Here is a 20,321-nt window from a genome sequence, read left to right on the forward strand (position 1 = left end):
CGCAGTCTTTTCTCAATTTCGAAAGCTGCTGTGATCTTCTCTTTTTTTCCCTTCTTTTTGTTAGTTAGTGCGCATGCGCCGACTGACAACTTGGTGCATGCGCACTAACATCCTGGACGGCAAAAGGTACATTGTGTGACAGGGAGGGATCACATGATCCCTCCACACATGCGCTGTCCAGATATGTTCATGTACGCCAGCTTCAGATGGCGCCAGCTTCAGATGGCGTACATTAACATGTAGAAAGAGAAAAATTTCTCTAGGAAGACTTTAATACATAGGATTACTGAGCACTTCCCATACAGTGTTATGGGGAGTGCTCAGTAAAACGATGAGAAATGCAAAGCAGCAGATATCGGAGATATCTGCTGCGATGCTAGAATAATACATAGTAATTTAGCGGTTAATCCCCGAAAACTGTTGTTTTTGGGGATTTACCTCTAAATTACAGGGGGGAGATCTTTGATAAATAGGACCCCAACACCGCTCCTCACCTTTATAAATATACACACAAGACACACAAACAAATTGGGTAAAATGTTTGCAAATGACTCTTGTGTACCTGACTATTCCTACTGTATAGATTTCCCTCATTTCTTGGCTTTTTTTGTTTATTTAGGTTTTTTGCATGGCAGTTAACACTAAGTGCAAGTAAAATTAATGGATAGAAAATTGAGTCAATTTGGAATTCCTATTCCAATTGATATTCCAAATTGACTCGATTTTCTATCCATTAATTTTATTTGCACTTAGTGTTAAATTAATAGGACTATACTAATTATTTTAAGAAGCAAAGTGTAACTGCGAAGGTATCTAAAAGGAAAATGTCTGCTGTGGGAGTAACTGCACAGCAAGAAGCAGCAAAAAGACGAAGGACGGAGCGGGAAAAAGCCTGATGATAAACTATGACCGATGACTAAAGAGAACACGAACGTGATCTTCATCACTATGCAAATATGACACCTCAGTAGATTGCCCCGCACAGAGAAAAAAGAGCGAACAGGACAGAGGTAATATCACGTCAATACCTACAAAAAGTCAGTGAATAAGATTCCACGCCAATATTGAGGTCGTTAACTTGGATGAAACAAATAATAATGCTCATAATTGTGGTACCATGAACAGTATTTGCGAGGCTGAGCAGCCATCTGACAAACTATTCAATCAATGCTGTCACGTCTAACTGGGTGCAATAAAAAAAAGGGCTCAACATGATCTTACTCTTATTTTGTTTCCTTCATTTTGATGGGCATTTATGTAGTGCTGTATATTTGGCACGCAAAAATATATAGCCACACAGCACCACCTAGTGTATAAGGCAGTGACCTGGCTCCTTCCTGCTTTATTGTCAGATTTGTTTCCCATAGCTTGTAAGTTGTACACTTGTTTGAAATGTCTGCTAAGGGTAGGGTAATACGTGTCCCTTTTGAAGCCTGTATAAGGCTCAAGTTCTATACAGAGGCAGTGTGCAAATAAACATAAACACATACAAATATAGAAAATGAAAAATTGAACTTCCCATATATATATATATATTTGTCTTTTCTAGGTCAAATTTTACCTTCAAATTAGTTTACTAGTAATACCTAAATTAAAATACAGGAGATACTGTCCAAAGGACGTATTACACTTTCCCTGCTGTTTTAAGCTCATATTATTACAAATGGAAGAAATTTGTATTTGCTGCCATCTGGTGTAAGTGATTGTAATGTTTTTGCTTTGAGTTTATCCAGGAACACAGGAAAATGCACCAAAGATGGAAAAGACAGGGAAGCTCTGTTGAAAAGTTGATAGAGCTTATTGTCGGGACAATAAGCGAGTGTGATATTTACAAATAAATGATCATTTTGAAAAACCATCAGTCCCATTTGTTTTATAATTGTAAGTTGTTTTTTTTTCACATACACTTTCAACCTAGTGGTGGTAAGTATTCACCCAATACAGACATTTTTTATATTATCTGCTTTTTGTTAAAAATAGTTATAGAGGAATGACAGATTATGAACAGTTTCATTTTTGAACAAGAAACAACTTGAAAAATGGGTGTATTGGACCTAGAAATCTTACACAATTCAAATAGCTTATATTAATTCTGTAGCTGCATTCAACAAATGTTTGTATTAGTGGCAAACTTCACTTATGTGTGTAGCCATACTGTGATGTTATAGCGGTTATAATCTGTAACAGGAAGCAGTGGCAACTAACTTGCACTGTTAATATTACAAGGAAATATTTTAATTACTTAAACAGCATTCAAGATTGGCATAGTGCTACAAGATGCTAACACCCTTCTACAGAATTCAGGTTTGTGTGCACTGCGCAATATTGGATTATGTATATTATGAAAACCTGTGCAATGGAAAAAAAAAGAAACCAATCCGATATTTCCATTAATTTTACAAAATTACATAGTATAGAGAGTAACAACCGCTCAGACTCCATGACTTATGAGGCATAGTTCTAAACTACAAAAGAAAAACTAGTTAAGTCTACGAGTGGAAGCTATGGGCAGGGCCAATTTTCCTTTGTGCCAAATGTCTCCCATTGTGTACTAAACACAAAACCATTCCAACTTTGTGCCACATTATAACTAAAAGCACTGCATACACAGACACAGACAGTCCTGAAGTTGAGGAAGTTAAAACAAATTAAAAAAAATAAATGGATGTTTTTCTCAGATATTCAGCTGTGCACACTCCAAGCCTAAACCAAAATGACTGGTGCCACTCTGCCTGTCCAGCTGGCAGTTAGCTGGTTTACTAGCATAGCCATTTCTGCAGCTGTCATATGAAGCATTATATTTTGATATTCTTAAAGTGGTACTTTTCTGTGGCTTGTCGAATTGAGCTAAACCAGAGAGAACCCCATTTGACAATAGCAACAACACTTAAGTCGCTAGAATACATCACTCCTGACATTACTAAGAATCTACTAGTGCTTTTGTTTCCATGTTACGGACAGAAAGAAAAAGGGCATTGCAAAGGGCATATGAAACTAACCTTTGCCTTTAAGACGGTGTCTGTATATGAGATTTGCTAGACTTGCTGACAATTACAGGCACATAAATCATTGTGCTTGTAATCCCTTTCCTGCGACCACAGTAACCAGGGCTCATCGTTGTGGAATGTATAGAAACCTTTTTCTAGTACAAAATATTACATATGGTTTTTGGCTGCTGTTAGAAGACCACAAATTAGAATTTCTGGATGTTTTATTTCTATATTACCTATGATTAGAAATCAAAAAGCAAATGAAGATCCCATACCATCACAGCACTTAGCTATCTCCATGAAAGCTTATTTCCTTATTATTGTAAATTTATTATTTCGCTAAGTTATGTGTCAGATGTTCCCCACATCTCCTAGATCAATTATAGTCAACGTAAAAGGGTTGGAGGGCTGCACACATGGGGGCGCCAACGTTCAAAGGGGCAGCCCAGAGGAAGGAGAGAGAGCACAGCACACTCCCCCTCCAAATATGTCACATGACCTCGTGCACTGCACATAGGAGGTCATGTGACGTGGAAATCAGCTGATAAGATCGGGAGCATCCAGCTCGGGGCACTGTTGTCTTAGATTGTGAGTAGGGTCATCTTTACCTGTTGTTTTAGGTCATTGTATGTAATTTGTTCGGTCCTTTCAATGTACAGCACTATGTAATAATAATACAATATAAAATACAATAATAGCCTCTCTAGAGCTCTAGTGCACTCGCCAAGATATTCCCTGCTGGGCCAATCTCCACACAGAGAAGCACAAAAAAAAAAAAAAAAAGATTTTACGCACAGTTTAAATATAAAGCTATATTTATGAATATTAGTAATTTGCCTTTGAAATAATATGGAATGAAAGACCACACCTACCCGTCTCAAATTCAAAGATAATGGTCATGCACCTTGCATTTGTACTTTAGCTACACATGTCTGCCAACCCTGTCACGTACAAGATCAACAAGATAACGCTATACCCTATACAAAAAAAAGGGGGGTATTCAATTGACGGCGGGATCGCCAAAAATCCCGCGCTCTAAAAATATTACCATTATTACAGTAATCCTGTAAACCATAATTACAGAAAACCATTAATATGGTAATTTACTCGCTGGATTTCAGCTCGCAGCTCAGGGAGCTGCGAGCTGAAATCCAGTGAGATATTACCATAATAACGGTAATATTTTTCGAGCGCGGGATTTTCTGCAATCCTGCCGTCAATTGAATACCCCCATAGTAGCATAATCTGGGCTTGAAAAAGACAAAGTAATATAAATATTTATGGTGTCAATTATTTATTAGCCAAAGTATAAAATACTTACTGCGTGTTAAAAATCAGCCGCTAGACAAGGCGGTAAAATTGTTCTTACAATGGAATGTTACGAAATTAAGTACTCACAGTGAATCCGAGCTTTTTATAGTCCCTGGTGTACATAGATTTCCTTTTTTCAATACTGCCACCAAGGTTGTTTTGGTCTGGTTCCACATCAAATGCAATTCTGCGCAGTTCAAATATAATATCCCTCTGGGCCTAGGAGATGAACAGACAGTAATGTAATAAAAGTTCATTTCAGTACAGGCCATAGCATGTTCGAAGAGATCCTCTGTAATCAATAATATGTATAACATGTATACCTAAAGGCAGAACACCATTTGAAAAAAACATGAGGCAGTTCAGGTGATGTAGTTTACACTGCAGTAAGGGCTGTTTAACAGTAAAATAGAATGAACATTTTTAGTTTAGCAAAGGTTACTTTTGTTTCCTATGTAAATAGCAAAGAATATCAGCAAAACTTCCACCTATAATTTCAGTAAGTTAATTTGACACACATAGAAGAGAGCAATAATCAGGCTTTAAATGCATGAGATCTGCCTAATTTTAGTTTTGCTTTCAATACATTTTGTAGTTGGGCCTAATGTGAAAACACGTAATCAACCACTTTCACTGCTATACTGACTTCTGGAGTTGTGTCCAGGGAAGGAACTATATTGTTACATTTGTGGCATGTCCTGACTTTTTACCTAACAGCTATATCAACATGACCGTAACGAGCTAATCAGCCAGCAGGGGAACTTTGGTAAAGTTAAAGAATTGCTAAATGTGGAAGAACTAGAAAGTTGTATATGAATCAGGTGCACAAGAACTCCCCAGAGCGGTAGGATACATATAACAGGATGCCAGAAACAAGGATATTAAAACATAACCTTTATTGACTAAATTGAATTAAAATAATTTTAAAAATAGCAAAATATAATGTCCAGGATGTTGAAAGTAGATATGTATGAGAATAAATTGAAGCTCCCATATAATATTGGGCCCTCATAAACAAGATTGAGCTCCTATATACCAGTTAGCTTCCCATATGTAGTTCTCTTCAAACAGGTAATGAGAACGTGCTAATAATATAGCCCGCTGATCATGAGGATCACTCTTCATGATTAGAAATGGACCTTACGCCAATTAATTGCATGTAATTCATTTTTGAACACAAATGACTCTTATTACTGAAAACGACTAGAGAGGCGGAACGGGAGAGGGGAGAAAAGGGGCGGACTACAGTCGGCCATGCATTATAAAGGCATCCAACGCAGATGTGGCCCCGGATTTAGTCCTGGGTTTCTCGTAAGTGCGTTTATCAGCCATTTCATTGGCACCAGCTACAGGGCAGGTGTAAGTGACAGTGACAAAGCATAGTCTCTTGAGATGTGTTCTGACCATATTCAAATCCAAGCATCACACACAGTGCTCGTGCTCATTTTCAAGACACAACATATGTGCAAATTGCGTTCGGATTTGAATCAGTCCTTTGTTCAAGACAGAACACAACTTTAGCAAATCGCTCTGAATATTATGCAGGAAAACATCCTAGTACTTGCATGCCTCTGCTTACCAGGCAAGCAGCATTCAAAGACCATGATGAGCCCCAAAATACAGGGATATCAAGCATACACAATATTTCATCATTCAGGGCTAAACCACAGCAGAGACGGAAGGCACCAGGAACAACAATCCCAATGCCCACACCATACTCTGAGCAGTTTTCTTACTTCATGTTCCACTTGTAACACAAGTGAGGAAATCCTTATCTGAACAAGTACTTAATACTTACAATTTATCATAAAGTATGGAAGTCATATTCTTACATCAGCTTACACTGGTTCAGGACAAATCACAATTGCTTACTTGGTCTTGAGGATCCATTTTAGTCATCATCCTATCTTCCAGCAGATTGAAGGTCAACACTTGTAGTACATACAACTGGTGCGCCATCTCATTATTAATGGCTTTCTGTGCTCTAATGACATTCTGTAAATAATAAGGAAAATATAATGAGACACTTCATAGATGTGAAGAAATCGCACCCGTAAAAGGACACTAAGGGCTAGATTTACTAAGCTGCGGGTTTGAAAAGGTGGGGATGTTGCCTATAGCAACCAATCAGATTCTAGCTTTCATTTATTTAGTACCTTCTACAAAATGATAGCTAGAATCTGATTGGTTGCTATAGGCAACATCCCCACTTTTTCAAACCTGCAGCTTAGTAAATCTAGCCCTAAGACATTAATAGGCCACAGACTCTGATAAATCAGCTGTTTATTATTATATTTATATTTTACATATACATATTCGTACACGATGCTGTACAAAGAATTACGTAGAACTCCCCATCCCAGCCAACATAGCTTTCCTAGGATAAAAGAAAGAAAAGAAGGACATTTCTAAAAACAGGTGCAGAAATTTGACAACTATATTGAATATTCCTTGATTTCCTAGACCATGCTTGATAAATCAGTATCTGGTTGTTATGGGTTCCAGCACCTTTTTTTGCCCAAAGTTACCTGGGTGCCAGCTTTCATCAAGTTTCCCCAAAGTGACATGTCCAAGGATGCAAAGAGCTGACACTGGGATTCAAACAAGGGCCTCCAGTAACGTTATACAAACACAGCATTTAAACACTCAGCAGTGAGCTGAACCTACTCTGTATGAGATTTTTGATTTTATCATTGAATAGCACAAAAACAATATAGACAATACTTACTGAAAGAATGATAGAGCGCAGTTGCTTTTGTGCCAATATGTTTGCCATCTCCTGTATTGAACAGAAAAAAATATATATTCTAGAATAAATATACTATTTACATATTTTAGTTGGTATAGTTGGTTGCTGTCTTTCTTTCAAAGTACTAATGACAAACATATTAACAGAACCAATTTTAACAAATCTTTATTGAAACATAGATAAATGTCACAATAATGTGGTCGAGCATGGAGATGAATTATTACTTTTATGGAGACAAAGTCCTTATAAGCATGGATCTTTTTTTATTACTCATTATACAATTCAGCAAAGCATGTATACAAATACATGAGGATGATGGAAATAATACAGCATTATTATTTCTTGAAAAAAACAAGTCTATATTGCTATATTACATTTACGCAGAGGGGTCTCTACGAAATTGATTTGTCACTTTAAAAAGGTAGGAATATATGTAAAAAAGACATTTTGCCCTTCTTACCATGAGTGAGGGGTGTTATAGCTGTACGATTGGCAATATTGATTATTTTTTATCATAAACACATTTTTTTCTTATATAACAGGGAATAATAAGTATATAACAAATGACAAATGTTAAAATGAGAAAGCAAATAAGTTGGGGGAAGAGGAGATAGGGACAAGGGTCAGGAGTGACTTACCTAATAATTTCTACATCAAGGCTGTTTGTAAGTAACAATAGTTATATTAATTTCATTTTTTTAAAACTGTATCCTTTTTGAGAACTCTTATAGCAGTATATTATTGGTAACCTACAGATGATCCAAACATTGAGAGATTACAAAGGGCAATGTAGATTTTGAAATATCTCAGTATGTAGAAGTTTAACTCCACTTGTGTGGATGAATGTACAGTTTTGCTAAGTGCTGGTCCCTTGGGTATAGTCCCAGAGAAAGGTATGCACTGCTTACGGCTATTAGTGGCCAAATGAAGATTGACAGAACTGACAAAACAGTTTAATTTCTGTAAGGAGCTGTAACATTTGGTTTTAATAATCAACATTATGATTATGATAACACATAGAAATTCAAGCTGTTTACTATGCTCTTGTCCAGCAGTAATTCTATCTCACACACACACACACACACGTAGCATAATCACAGGAATGCACAGATTATTTTAAACACCATTAGTAAGAGGAGTTAGAGGACTCACACTCAGAGGGAAATCAATGATGTCAATGCTGTCTTCTATGTAATGCTTAGAGGATCACAGTCAATTGCAGCAATAAAAGGAAACAATGTATTTCAATACAAGGCTTAAATTGTCCAAGGAGAGACACAAAAGTTAATATGCTGGTTCATTGCTCTTACTAATAAAGTGCAGTATGGGACCTTTTTCTCAGGGTGCTTGGGGCTTTCTGGAAAAGGGATGGTTTTCCTGGAAGTTGCAGTACCAAGCCTAAAATCTACTACAAGACATTCTAAAAACCTAATTGTGACCCATAGTGCCTCCAACATCCCACCCGGATTACTTTACGAAACAGTGCTCCTAGTAGCTGTATAAGAAGGCACTCAGTGATGTGTATATGGGGGTACAGCCAAGCAGTTACATATATTTACTTCTTTATTTCTGGTTTATAAATGAAAGATCTCATGCCTGTGTATCACAAGCACTACTTTTAACAGTGTAAGAAAGATAGAATAAATAATACATGATGCAATGTTCCAACTCATGTATAAAAGAGTGGTATAAACATTAATGGTTTCTAAACCCCATTAATTGTACACAGAAGAAACAAAATTAATTGCAAATGTCCTCATTGCTAACTATCCCTGTTTTGCAGGAATATTGAATGTTGCATTTGGACCTTCCGCTCTGTATCAATTTTTCAATTCATTACTATGGGCTAGCTAAATGCTTATTGATATCCTGGTATGTATTTTGGAGTGTTCCACACATCCAATTGCTGATATGTATATCATATAAATTAGTACAGACACATTACTGTAGATCCCATTTATAATTGTTACAAAGTCTAATAGTGATGACAAAGTAAAATTAAAGAGAAATCATATGGTGGACTTGAACGAACATCCACAAGCACCAGCAGGCCCTGTGTGTATTACACTGTAAATGAAAGAGTTACAGGAAAGTACCAACATCTGAAAACAGGGACACTGGCACTGGACTGTTAGGCTATGCTTTACTAAATCTTAACATATTGATAACAGAATAAGAGATGTAGCAATGTGCAATTTGATTTGACTCAAAAACAAGAAAACAGCAATGGAGAAATGATCTATATTTCCTGTAATGTGTTACTGTTGCCCATGTACAGTTTATAGAGAAGGACAATCTATTTATGACCTTCCTGGTGAATATAAACTGCTTACTATTTATCCAGCAAGAGGACAACCTTCATTTTAATCAATAACAATAAACTAATGACTAGTTTGATAGCATGGCACAAATATGAGCTCAACGAAACAAATATAGGTTTTGATTAATCTAATGCATACCTTCCAGTGATCCCGATTATGGAGGGATATCCCGATTAGCGGACTTAACACAAAAGTGGGTGGTGTTCGCCTAATTTCTCATTTGTGGGCGGAGTTTGGATAGAACTGGAGTGGGGCTTGTTTTGAGATTCTAAATGTTGAGATGTATACTAATGTAATTAACTATCTGGCTGTTACGTAAATTTGTGCAGTATTATAGCAGATGTAGGTCTGCCATGTATAGAAAGGGTCATCTCAGTACATCACAGATTATAGCCAAAATCAACTTTATCTTTCAAGTTCACAGGCAGAATAGCTGATATGATTATGGTCTGTATGGATATCAATCTGACCCAAAAAGAAAGCATAGCCCTAGAATATTTTGTATGTTTGTTTCTTATACAGTTATCACAATGTGTTATAATTGACATTGAACAAATACATACCTGTCTTTTATCATCTGGGGCTTTAAGAAAAAGTGCATTGATCACTGCAATAGTATATGTCTGAATCTCTTGATCTGTCCTTGAGGCCAAAAAAAAAAATAATGAATATTCATTATTGCTATTTTAAATACACCATTTATTTTAATATACTGTAAAGCAAAATATGGCAAAACTATTTATAGAACGGTGCATTAAAAATTCATAAAATAATAACCGCTTTCATATTACAGAGTATCATCTTATATTCTCTATAGTCCAGGATTTTTTGTAAACTGGCATTGAAAGACTTGCACACAAAATGAAACACTTCCTTATGCTGCTGTGCAGTGTGGACCTCTGAAAGTAGTGTTTCAAATAAAGCAGCTTAATCAGTACACTCAAAGCATAAACCGTTACTTTGATCGTAACACAATGTGCATTCTCTCTTAAAGTATGAGTCTTACATACTTAGAGTATGTATCTGTCACAAATACACAGGACATATAAGAAAACACAGATTGATTATTTGGGAACCAAGTAGCTCATATGTGGTAGTCATCGAAACTAGAGGTATCTTCATGCCAATGACTGGTATTAAATCTTATGTACAACACATAGATTTGGGCCTGTTTATGGACTAAAAATTAACAAATAGACTGGATAAAAAAAATGAATTGTCAAGAAATAAATTCACCAATGTTATCTTTGAATATATTGTTGTTAGTGGATTGCCCGAGACGAAACAAGAGATCTGTGTATACATAACAATCATATGATGACTTTTTACCCTTGAAGATGTGGAATTAACTGCCCAATGGTGATCTCCTGTGCAACCTTTTGATACAGATCATGGCTGTTTAGAACCATGGACTCAAGGATGGCTAGTGACCGCTGTAAAATGGAAACATCCATTGCCGACTTGTTCACATAGCTGACAATCTAAAAATGACACAGATTTGTTTTGTTAACAAATTGTAAGCATGTACTCTATATCCATTTCAAAAATGTACTATACTCATTAACAAACGTATAAAGATATATTGTAGAACAGGTAAATGGTAAAGAAAATAGAAAGCATACCATAGAAGAAGAACCTATGATAAATGTTACAGACATTGTGTTCCAAGATTAATTACCAGCAACAAACCTTCCAACTACTGTGTATAGTGTAGGAAAGGTTTCAACATTGCGCTCCCCTGGAGCTGTAACTGAACTTTCTATCAAATAGTCTACTGAAAAGAGTTTAGAATTGGTAAGCAAAGACATGTGTATCACATTTTCCCAAAGACCAGGGGAGGCAGTGGTGGCGTCAGAGCACATAAGTAATGCATACGTAGGGCCTAAAGCAGCTATGAGGGGCTCCCCTGGTGTTGAATTACTACTTTACTGTGTGACCATGTGATATTATTTAAAAAGTATTACCCCAATATGAACCATTTTTCAAGGATGGAAACATAATCAGGCAGCTGTCAGGAGGAGTATGTATGTGTGTCATTTGTCAGAACAAGATATCCGAGATGAACTTCATTCAATGCCAATATAGGAATTTCATTTTTTCTACACTATAGACACATCTGACTTTTTGTGAAAGTCTAACTATTTTGCATATCGAGCATGCAAAATAGTTTTACACATTGCCGTTTATACTCACTTTTTTAATGAATGCCACAGAGAAAGTATCCCATGATACAATGCCGTGATCCATCAACTCAACAAACGCCGTCAAGGTGTAGGAAAGCATTTCTCCAAAGCTGCAAGAGAGATGGGGAGCATGTGCTAAATCCCTGAGACAGGCTAAGAGAGGTCTCACATTATTACAGGACAACCATTAAGCTGTAGGTTTTAGCAAGCACAAAGAGCTAGAAAATGTGTAATCACAGCGCATGCGCCACAAAACCCTGAAAAAAAGATTTAGGTAGACGCCAACAGTATACTGTATAGGTTTCATGCCCAACATAAGAATAAGCAGCGCCACAATGAAGGATCATAGTGCACCATCCTGCTGTACAACTAAATAAAAAAAAGTGCTTGGATGCATCATAGTCCACTGCATGGCTGCACTGTTAGCTGGAAACATTGTTTTTATTATGTCACTCCTGTGATCTAATATCTAAAACAGACATGTTAAAAATTTAGAGAAAACCTTACCGGTTATTTTTTTGCCTGTTTGGGACTTGGTTCAGTCAGATGTTTACATTGCAATTAGATTTTAATTATTTGTGTCTTTGACTAAAAAAAATAAATAAATAGCATTACATAGTAGTATTCCAGTCTTCCAATTTGTGTAATAAACACACACTGGCACCCTACAAATGATGCACATTAATAATGGATGCAAGCCATTAGTGTGTGAATAGGCTACAGCCACTGGCTGATTATCATTCCTTTGGACTATTCTGCTTTCCAATTAGTTTAAATGAAGCAAATCTCTTGTATAGTGTAAAAAGAAATTTGAAGCTTCTGAAACCAGGTGTCACTAAAGAGCTAAAAGTGGAAAGCAAAGCACCACAATGATGAAGCCTGGAGACAGATCATAATAGGAATTATAATTCAGAAAGAGCCAACAATATTTCGCACCACTGTACAGTGCAAACAACCAGGAGGTTTATGATTATTGAAAATTATTATTTCATGATGCTATAAAATGAATGTGTGTCTTTGCAGCAATGTATCAGAAAAAAATAAATGTCTCACCAAGCAACTGCCCTGATCGTAAAGAACAACTGTGCATTTCTCAATGTGGACATTATTTACAAAGATAATCCCAAGTGAAGGATTTGCTGTACACCCAGGTAGTGATAGACAACAGAATTATTGTTATTGGATTAGTTAGTGCTGGATTTTAGAATTGAGCAATTGAATTAAAACGGCTTGGGGAATATTGGTAACACATCAATATTTCTCAAACTGTGTAAGATAAATAAAAAAGTTTAATATATTTTGGCGTTCCATCTGGGAGGAGTTAGCTTTTAATATCGGCTGTGATCAATAAATAAATATCAAGAGATTTATTTATAAATCAAGAGATGCATTAATATTATAATCTTCCATTGAAATGTGTGCATCTTTCCTAGCCCATTTAACATTCAATATTTAAATGCTTGCTATAGGCTTTGCAGCTATGATGCTTTTTATGCTTGCTAAGTATATTACCCAAGCTGTATTCCACCACATGTAGCATACACAGCATGAGGAATAAATACCATTAATCGGAATGTTAACATCTCTCCCAGGGACAAACACTGGAAGGAGCATGACTGCTGCCTGGTGAATTTTCTATTAGTTATTACAATATATAAATACTGTGTGTACTTCTGCACAGAGATCAGTGCTCCTTATGCCACAGGGTTATACATGGTGAATTCATCACAAGGCTGAACATACCAGGGACACATACAAATGTGGTACACAGCTCTAAGTCCCTGACATGAGGAACATTTTTATTTTTTTTATCTTTAACTGGCAATAATAATTTTCAACCAACTTCAATTCCTGAAGAACCCAAATGAATAAGATAGGAAATATATGCCATTATAATTGTTTACCTCATTTAACATCTAAAAGAATGTGCAGAATGGATTTGATGGGTTTAACAAACTTCTGGTCACATGGCCAGCCTTTTATTTCAGAATTACAGGAGCCCTGTTCGTGACTTGTTAAGTGTGGCTCACGAAGTCTAGAATAATATCTTATTCAAAGCATTATTAAAATGTTCCTATTCAAATTCACTATATATAGACTGTGTTTTGAGTCCTACAACAAGTTATGTTAAAGTCTTTTGTATTTTAAAGTCCCTACAACATGAAACATTGCTGTTAGATTGTATTATTTCTTTGTATAATGTTGATGTTTAATAGTACAGCAGCTTATATAAGCGGCTTGTGCTGCAGAAGGCCTTCATTACAATGTTTTCAAGGCATTTACTCTTAGCTATTCCAGAGATTGAGATCAGCAACTCCAAGGTTACCAATAACTATGCTATTATCTGAGCTGCAGAAGAGCACTGATAAGAATGGAAATGTCTTAGAGGACAACTAAGCATACAATACAAGGAAGGGTGGGTTCTATGAACAACACATTTCTGACAGTCACCCATCTGTAGAACACTGCAGTCCATTTCTTTTTGCCTGAAGATAACAGGGAACTAATCGCTTGTATTAAGCTACATAACAAAATGTTAATATCAAACAACTCAGACTCTACATAGCATGGGACCTTTTACATGTAGCCCCTTTTATATAAGATGATATGTATTTTGTGATTAAAGTTGACTGTATGCACTAAAAACATAAAATAAACAGTATGAATCTCAGAACGTATAGAATTGTAACTTATGTCATTTTACAAGGTAAAGTGGAGCAAAGGGATGAAAACTACCTAAATGTAAACAATGCAAAACAGCAGCAGCAACAACAACAAAAAGAGGAGTGCCATTTATAAAGGGAAGAGAGAGGCTAAAAGTAACTCAGCAGATTGCATGCAGCAAAAGTGTCATAATAGGTCTTCTTAGGCAAGGTACAAACTACAATTTTTTTCAACCCATTATAAGGTCAAACACCCGAAAACAGACCGGTTGGGCCCGATATCTCAGCAAAGTGTACACTTACACAATGAAAGATAGTTGGTCGGCTCATTTGGTTGGTCAGTAAACCTATAATCTTGTTCCAACTTTCTACCGAACCTGCAATGTGTTTGAAAACACAACCAATTCTTCAACCAAATGCCGATAGTCTTTCAAACAAAGACTTCTTCCCGGGCGTGTATGTAAATTTCTAATGTTAATACCTCCCCCACATGGCGCGGCCTCAGAATGTCCGTCAAATAAGAATTATGTGCTTTTAATGGAGAAGCAATAGTAAACTTTTTTTAGAACATTCCATACGACATGAATGTGTTGCTGTGTGCAAGTGTATACAACATGTATTCTTACCACATATGAAAATATTCTCAATAGTTTCATGTATTTGCTACCTGTTGTTCTACAGTATCCATTATATTAAAATGAATCACTAATGTGCAGTTCAGAACGAATATGCACTACACACAAAGATGTGTTCTAGAATGGCGAGGACATATTTTCTTTTACTGAATCTGACTTTGTGGGAGTTTTTTGCTGCAGGGAGCCCATATATCGTTTCAGTGTGTACGGAATCACAGCCATCTGAGCAGACATTACGTCTGACCCAAATCGCTTCACTTCTGCAAAAATAGTTTAAAACGTGTATACGCAAGTATCAATCGACTGGTCGGAAGTCGTAGGTAAATAGATAACACATTGGTCGGAAATTTCTGTAGTGTGTACCCAGCCTTAGTTTTAGGATTACAGAAAGCAAGTGAGTGGTGTTCAGCATGCACAGTTAGCATAGCAAATGGTGATCCTTACCAGGGCTTCATTATCTTCTGCAATTTCTTATGTTGTCTGCAAAAATGTAAACAAACTGCCACATGAATAGGAACCCATGATCAGACCACAGTAAACAGAATTACACAAATGTATTATTCCAGTTTACCCTTAGCTAAAACATGTATCCATCATTTGACTATTTTCACTTGTTTAACAAATCTCACCACTGGAAGCTGTGGATCAAGAACAGATGTAGAGGTCAAGTCCGGAGCCAGAATTTTTTATCAGACATATATCAAAAGTCATAACACTAATACATAAACATAAAATAAACTGTAATGCAAAATCTAACGGCTGCTGCTGATTAAACTGCTAATCAAAAAATGTTTTTATAAGATGTTTACACTTTGTATTATTATAATATACATCACTGAGTTCATTATTCCATGCAGAAATAAGTAATATTAAACCAGGCATGGGACTTATTATTGGAAGTACACTGAATAATTCCATTTGCAATATATTTTATTCCATCCATTAAACTCCTATGATTACATTATGTATTGGTTTACTCTGGCATCTGCAGTGTTGCTTGGCAACCTGTATTTCAGTATATTGGAATAACCAAGATTCTTTGGTATGCTTAGTTGTATATTTTCTCCTCTCTTACCTTTGGACAATGTTCAGCAGCATTTAGCAGTGAGAACTAGATACTGCTAAAGCAATTAAATACCTCAATAAATTCCAGTGCTTAGGGCCAGATACATTGTAAGACATCAAGACAGGGATTTAGTTACGGAATACTACATGCAGACAGACTTTCTTTTTCATTACAGATAAATGGGAAAACCATTCTCCCCAGCACATTGGACTTGTTTGTAAATATTTCAGCATGTAACTGTCATTTTCAAAGAAAGAGGAAATAATGGAATAGAAAGTAAAAATGTAAACATCTCTGGACTCTACCTGTCCCATCGTTAATAAGTAATACTGTACATGAAACTGCTTAGTCGTCTAGGGGATGCTCTGGTACAATGTATTGGCCTTTATCAGTTGCCAAAATTTTTACACTATCCCATAATTTACACTTTCACCAGGTCCTTATTTTCTGAAGCAATTCAATGTCCCTGATGTTGTACATATTATAACACAAAAAAATCCACATATGGTATTTGTACTGTCCTGGTACGGTGAAACCGTTTTGCTTGTTTTAGTTGCTTCAAGATTTAGTGATACAAAAGTAACAAAATATTATACTTGCTTTATACAGGGCAAAATACGGTTGCTCAGATTTCTAAAAATGATGTTCCCCTCAAATTTATACAGGCACTGATAAATCTCAGCAGTTAAATAGCCAAACCCCCAAAACACCTGCCTATAGTGTCTTGTCTGTTTCTGTTGATTTTACTCAATGCACATCTTAACACCTGGCTAATTAAATTAATCTGCTGGCTCCTAGATTTCCCAGCACATGAATTCTACATTATTTTGCCCACCAACAAGTTAATATTTTTTTTTACTATACTGATGTATGTGTTACTATACTGAAGTGTTTACGTTCATGAAAAGTGCGTGATGTGTACACACTTTACATACCTGGAACAAACTGTTTAACACAATAACTCACTGTGGTAAATTTCCGATTGCTTTGCCTTCTTTTACTTGAAATCTGTTCTTTGTTTGTTTTTTAGATTTTTCCCTCTTTGTATACTTCACTTTATACGAATTTTACCGGTCCCGTGGAAAAAAAATTGTGAATTTGCTGTATGTGCAACAATCTGTGTGGCATTGTAGTACATTCCTATCACTCAAACCTATTTGTATTAATGCGCTTTCAAAGACTGCAACCTACTGAGTCTTTGCCTGCGGCCCCCTAGCCGACTGCTCCCGATCTTATCAGAACAGGGGAAGTCGAATCTGCATCACGAAACCTCCTCCGCAAGGAGGTCACACAGCATACCCAGAGGAGGAGGGAGTGCACTGTGTTCTCCATCCATCCTCTATGTGGCCCCTTTGAAGGCTGGAGGACTACACATGCCAACTTCAAGCTATTTCACATTGCTCTTAGCCATGTTAAAAACAGCATGAATGGGTTTCTTATGGGCTTGTTCCCACCATTGCGTTCTAAAATTTTATGCACAGTTTAATATTGAAGAGCACTGCACAATATTTTCACACATGAATAAGCACTACCAGTACAACAGATTGCATTGGTGAAAGTGCAAAGCCTCAAACACGCAAGAGAAACACATTAAAAATGCATCGGTAAAACATTTGCAAAGTGTCCGTTAGTCGCTATGTGTTTCACAGCGGGAAAACCTTGTGATTAAACATGACAAGCTATATGCATTGTTTTCTTTGCAATTAAAAAAATAATGAACAGAATCGGAATACTAATAGGATTTGTCGAAAGCAAATGTTTTAAATTTGCTAAATTAAAAAATAAAAATTAGAATCTTTGAAAAGGTAATATAAAACAATGCTGAAGGCGAGATCTGCTCAATAAATCCCAATCTTTGTCAGAAAAAGGCTTTTGTACACGTATTTATTTTTTACAAGTACTGCATTTGTACTAAAAAAAAAACATTCAGTTTTAACAATGCCTCACAGTCTCATAACTTACAGAGGGAAAAAACACAGTAATTGAAGGCACAATCTCCAGTGTCCTTTATACTCCTGCAGTAAATGGGATTTGGCTGTGGTTGACCTATCTTTTAATTACATTTTCTCAAAGGGATTATTTTTGCAGAACAAAAATATAAGGTAAAATACGTCTCTATTATTTTCTCTTCTAGGAAAAGACTGATTGTTCGTAAACCGTAATCTTTTTAGTGTCTCATGGATTAATTGGACAAAAGGAAGCATTGCAAACAATGCACTTGTCTTTTTAGCAGATTACCAGGTCACGCTCAACACTCCTTTTCTTCCTGTTTTGTATTTCCTATTATAACAAGCAGGTATTTAAACCTATATCTTTTAGACTTGCGTTTCAGAGTTGGCTTCATACAAGCTAGAAACATGTGAGTATTTCTTCGCTTGTAAAGGAGCTTAATGTTTTTGGGGCTTTTAGTAATTTTTAATGCCAACCCAAAAAGGGATATTTTCAAAAGTTGAAAAGAGGGTTTTATTTTAGATAAATGACAATTTTATTTCATCCTATTTTGAAAGAGATTCAAGAGTTTTTCCCCCAAAATTTAACAGTGAGTAGTGTTAAATATGAAAAGCAAAACGCAACTGGATATTAAGTTTTAAGTAGCTTGCTAACTTTTATGTCCGGAGAGGCAGACCGGAAATGTGTCAGTTTAAGCAAAGTACAGTAAGTGCGTAAACGTGGACCCTTCATGGAGTTGGCTACATCTCCAAATACATTTCTTATTAAAATAAAAAAAAATATTTAACTACTAATAAAGGAAATACATGTCTCAGCAAGCCCCGACTGCCAGGGCATAATGGCGCTTGTACAGCAAGTGACAGCCAAGCAGTCGATGGCTCTCAGGCAATGGGACTTGTAGTTCCACACCCATACTAATTTTAGACAACACCGTTATCCTAGTACCCCCATCCTAGGGGTGCCAGGAAGAGCCTTAGTGCAGGGGAAGGGAGGGGCTGCAACATGATTAGCAGAACACTTTTCCACAATTTGCTCCTGCAGTATTACACCTATGATCTTTCTGTTCTTATGTTCCTTTTTTGAGTAATTTACGCCCATTTTGTGAAATAGTGGGGACGCCATTTTGTCTGGTAATTCTACACCGCTACCGGTTAAGAACCATACAGGATATTCACTCTATGACTAACCCTGCTATGGAAATGATACAAACATTGCTATTTCTCTATATTGAAGTATCTTAGTGAACTGTGTCATATCTGGAGAAACACATTGGATTTAAACCCACCGAAACCTGCCTTGACAATTGGCTAGACCATTGATAAGCAACCATAATTACTGAGTGGATTCTTTCGATATATGTCATTATTTGTATATGTATTTATATGTACTATTTATCCATTATACATATGTATATGCGGTTTTACATGGACTGTTTTTAATGTTGACATTACCTGGCTAGTGATTAGAGTATTGATTTATGTGTTTTAGTAATGTATCTATTGAATTGATTTGATTATTAACATTAGTTGTCCTCATATTGCTCACACCCGGACACACAGGTAATATATGTTTACTCGATCAGTATTTAGAGTATTGCATAACTACTACCTTGAGTATCACATTAATAAGACATCACCATTAGTCAATGAGCCTTTAACTTTGTTATATACTATTGGCTTTAAGGGAGGGATACCATATGTTAACGCAGCTCTTGCAACAGTAGGAGTAGAGCACAATCCCCCGCCCCCCTCCTGTTTAATAAATACTTTAAACATTTGAAAACTTGCAACAAAACAGCAGGATTGCACACAAACTGCTTGGTTTGCCAGAAAATCAAGTCCTATTACTTAAGCCGAACATCTATTCTATTTGTTTAGAAATGAGACCATCACTGTGCTGTATTTTTGAAAATAGGGTACACTAGGAGAAACTTACTCTGTGCCACTTTCCACCATCTGTGTGAGAAGGTAGATGCCATCCAAGTTTATAAATTCTTGTGCAAATGTAATATCTCGGGAAAATTTGGCCAAATCCTTTAGTGCTTCTAGCTTGACATCCATACTGGAAGATTGGACTCTGTCATGGAGCTGCTGAGCGTTGTGAGCCTAAGTGCAGACAAAAATGAAGGTAAGTAGACGACTGTCCATGTCTTACTACTTTACAAGTGCAACACACATTTACTTTGTATTCATTACATTAAATATATACTTGGTATTTTAAGCCAACCTAAAATGGCAGTATTGTTTTTCCCTCTTTCACATTTAACAAGAAACTTTATAATCTACAAATGTCTTCATGCTAACTCAGATTATCACAGACTTTTTTAAATCATGTTTTTTGCTGTAGGGGCCTCCCATGATAGCCAGGGCAGAGTCAACGGAGTCACTTCATATCTAGTAGCTCTCTTCCCACACATACTGGTAAAGTACACGCTACCCACCTCACAAGTTATT

The 20,321-nt window shown here is 36.3% G+C and overlaps 1 protein-coding gene across 2 annotated transcripts in view; it reads right to left on the reverse strand.

The window, feature by feature from the left end:
* The window catches only part of ELMO1 (engulfment and cell motility 1), a 292,489-nt gene that overhangs the window by 188,798 nt on the left and 83,370 nt on the right, over positions 1-20,321 (reverse strand). Inside the window, exons 6-14 of one of the 2 annotated variants that reach the window (XM_075212563.1) lie at positions 19,804-19,973; positions 15,297-15,332; positions 11,565-11,664; positions 10,701-10,852; positions 9,935-10,013; positions 8,203-8,247; positions 7,030-7,080; positions 6,174-6,296; positions 4,389-4,520 (exon numbers count right to left, since the gene is read on the reverse strand). In XM_075212563.1, the coding sequence (XP_075068664.1) occupies positions 4,389-4,520; positions 6,174-6,296; positions 7,030-7,080; positions 8,203-8,247; positions 9,935-10,013; positions 10,701-10,852; positions 11,565-11,664; positions 15,297-15,332; positions 19,804-19,973 (888 nt within the window). The remainder of the gene's footprint in view (positions 1-4,388; positions 4,521-6,173; positions 6,297-7,029; positions 7,081-8,202; positions 8,248-9,934; positions 10,014-10,700; positions 10,853-11,564; positions 11,665-15,296; positions 15,333-19,803; positions 19,974-20,321) is intronic. The other variant, XM_075212564.1, reaches the window with a different exon arrangement.

This window comes from Mixophyes fleayi, chromosome 5, assembly GCF_038048845.1.
Source record: "Mixophyes fleayi isolate aMixFle1 chromosome 5, aMixFle1.hap1, whole genome shotgun sequence".
Lineage (NCBI taxonomy): Eukaryota > Metazoa > Chordata > Amphibia > Anura > Limnodynastidae > Mixophyes > Mixophyes fleayi.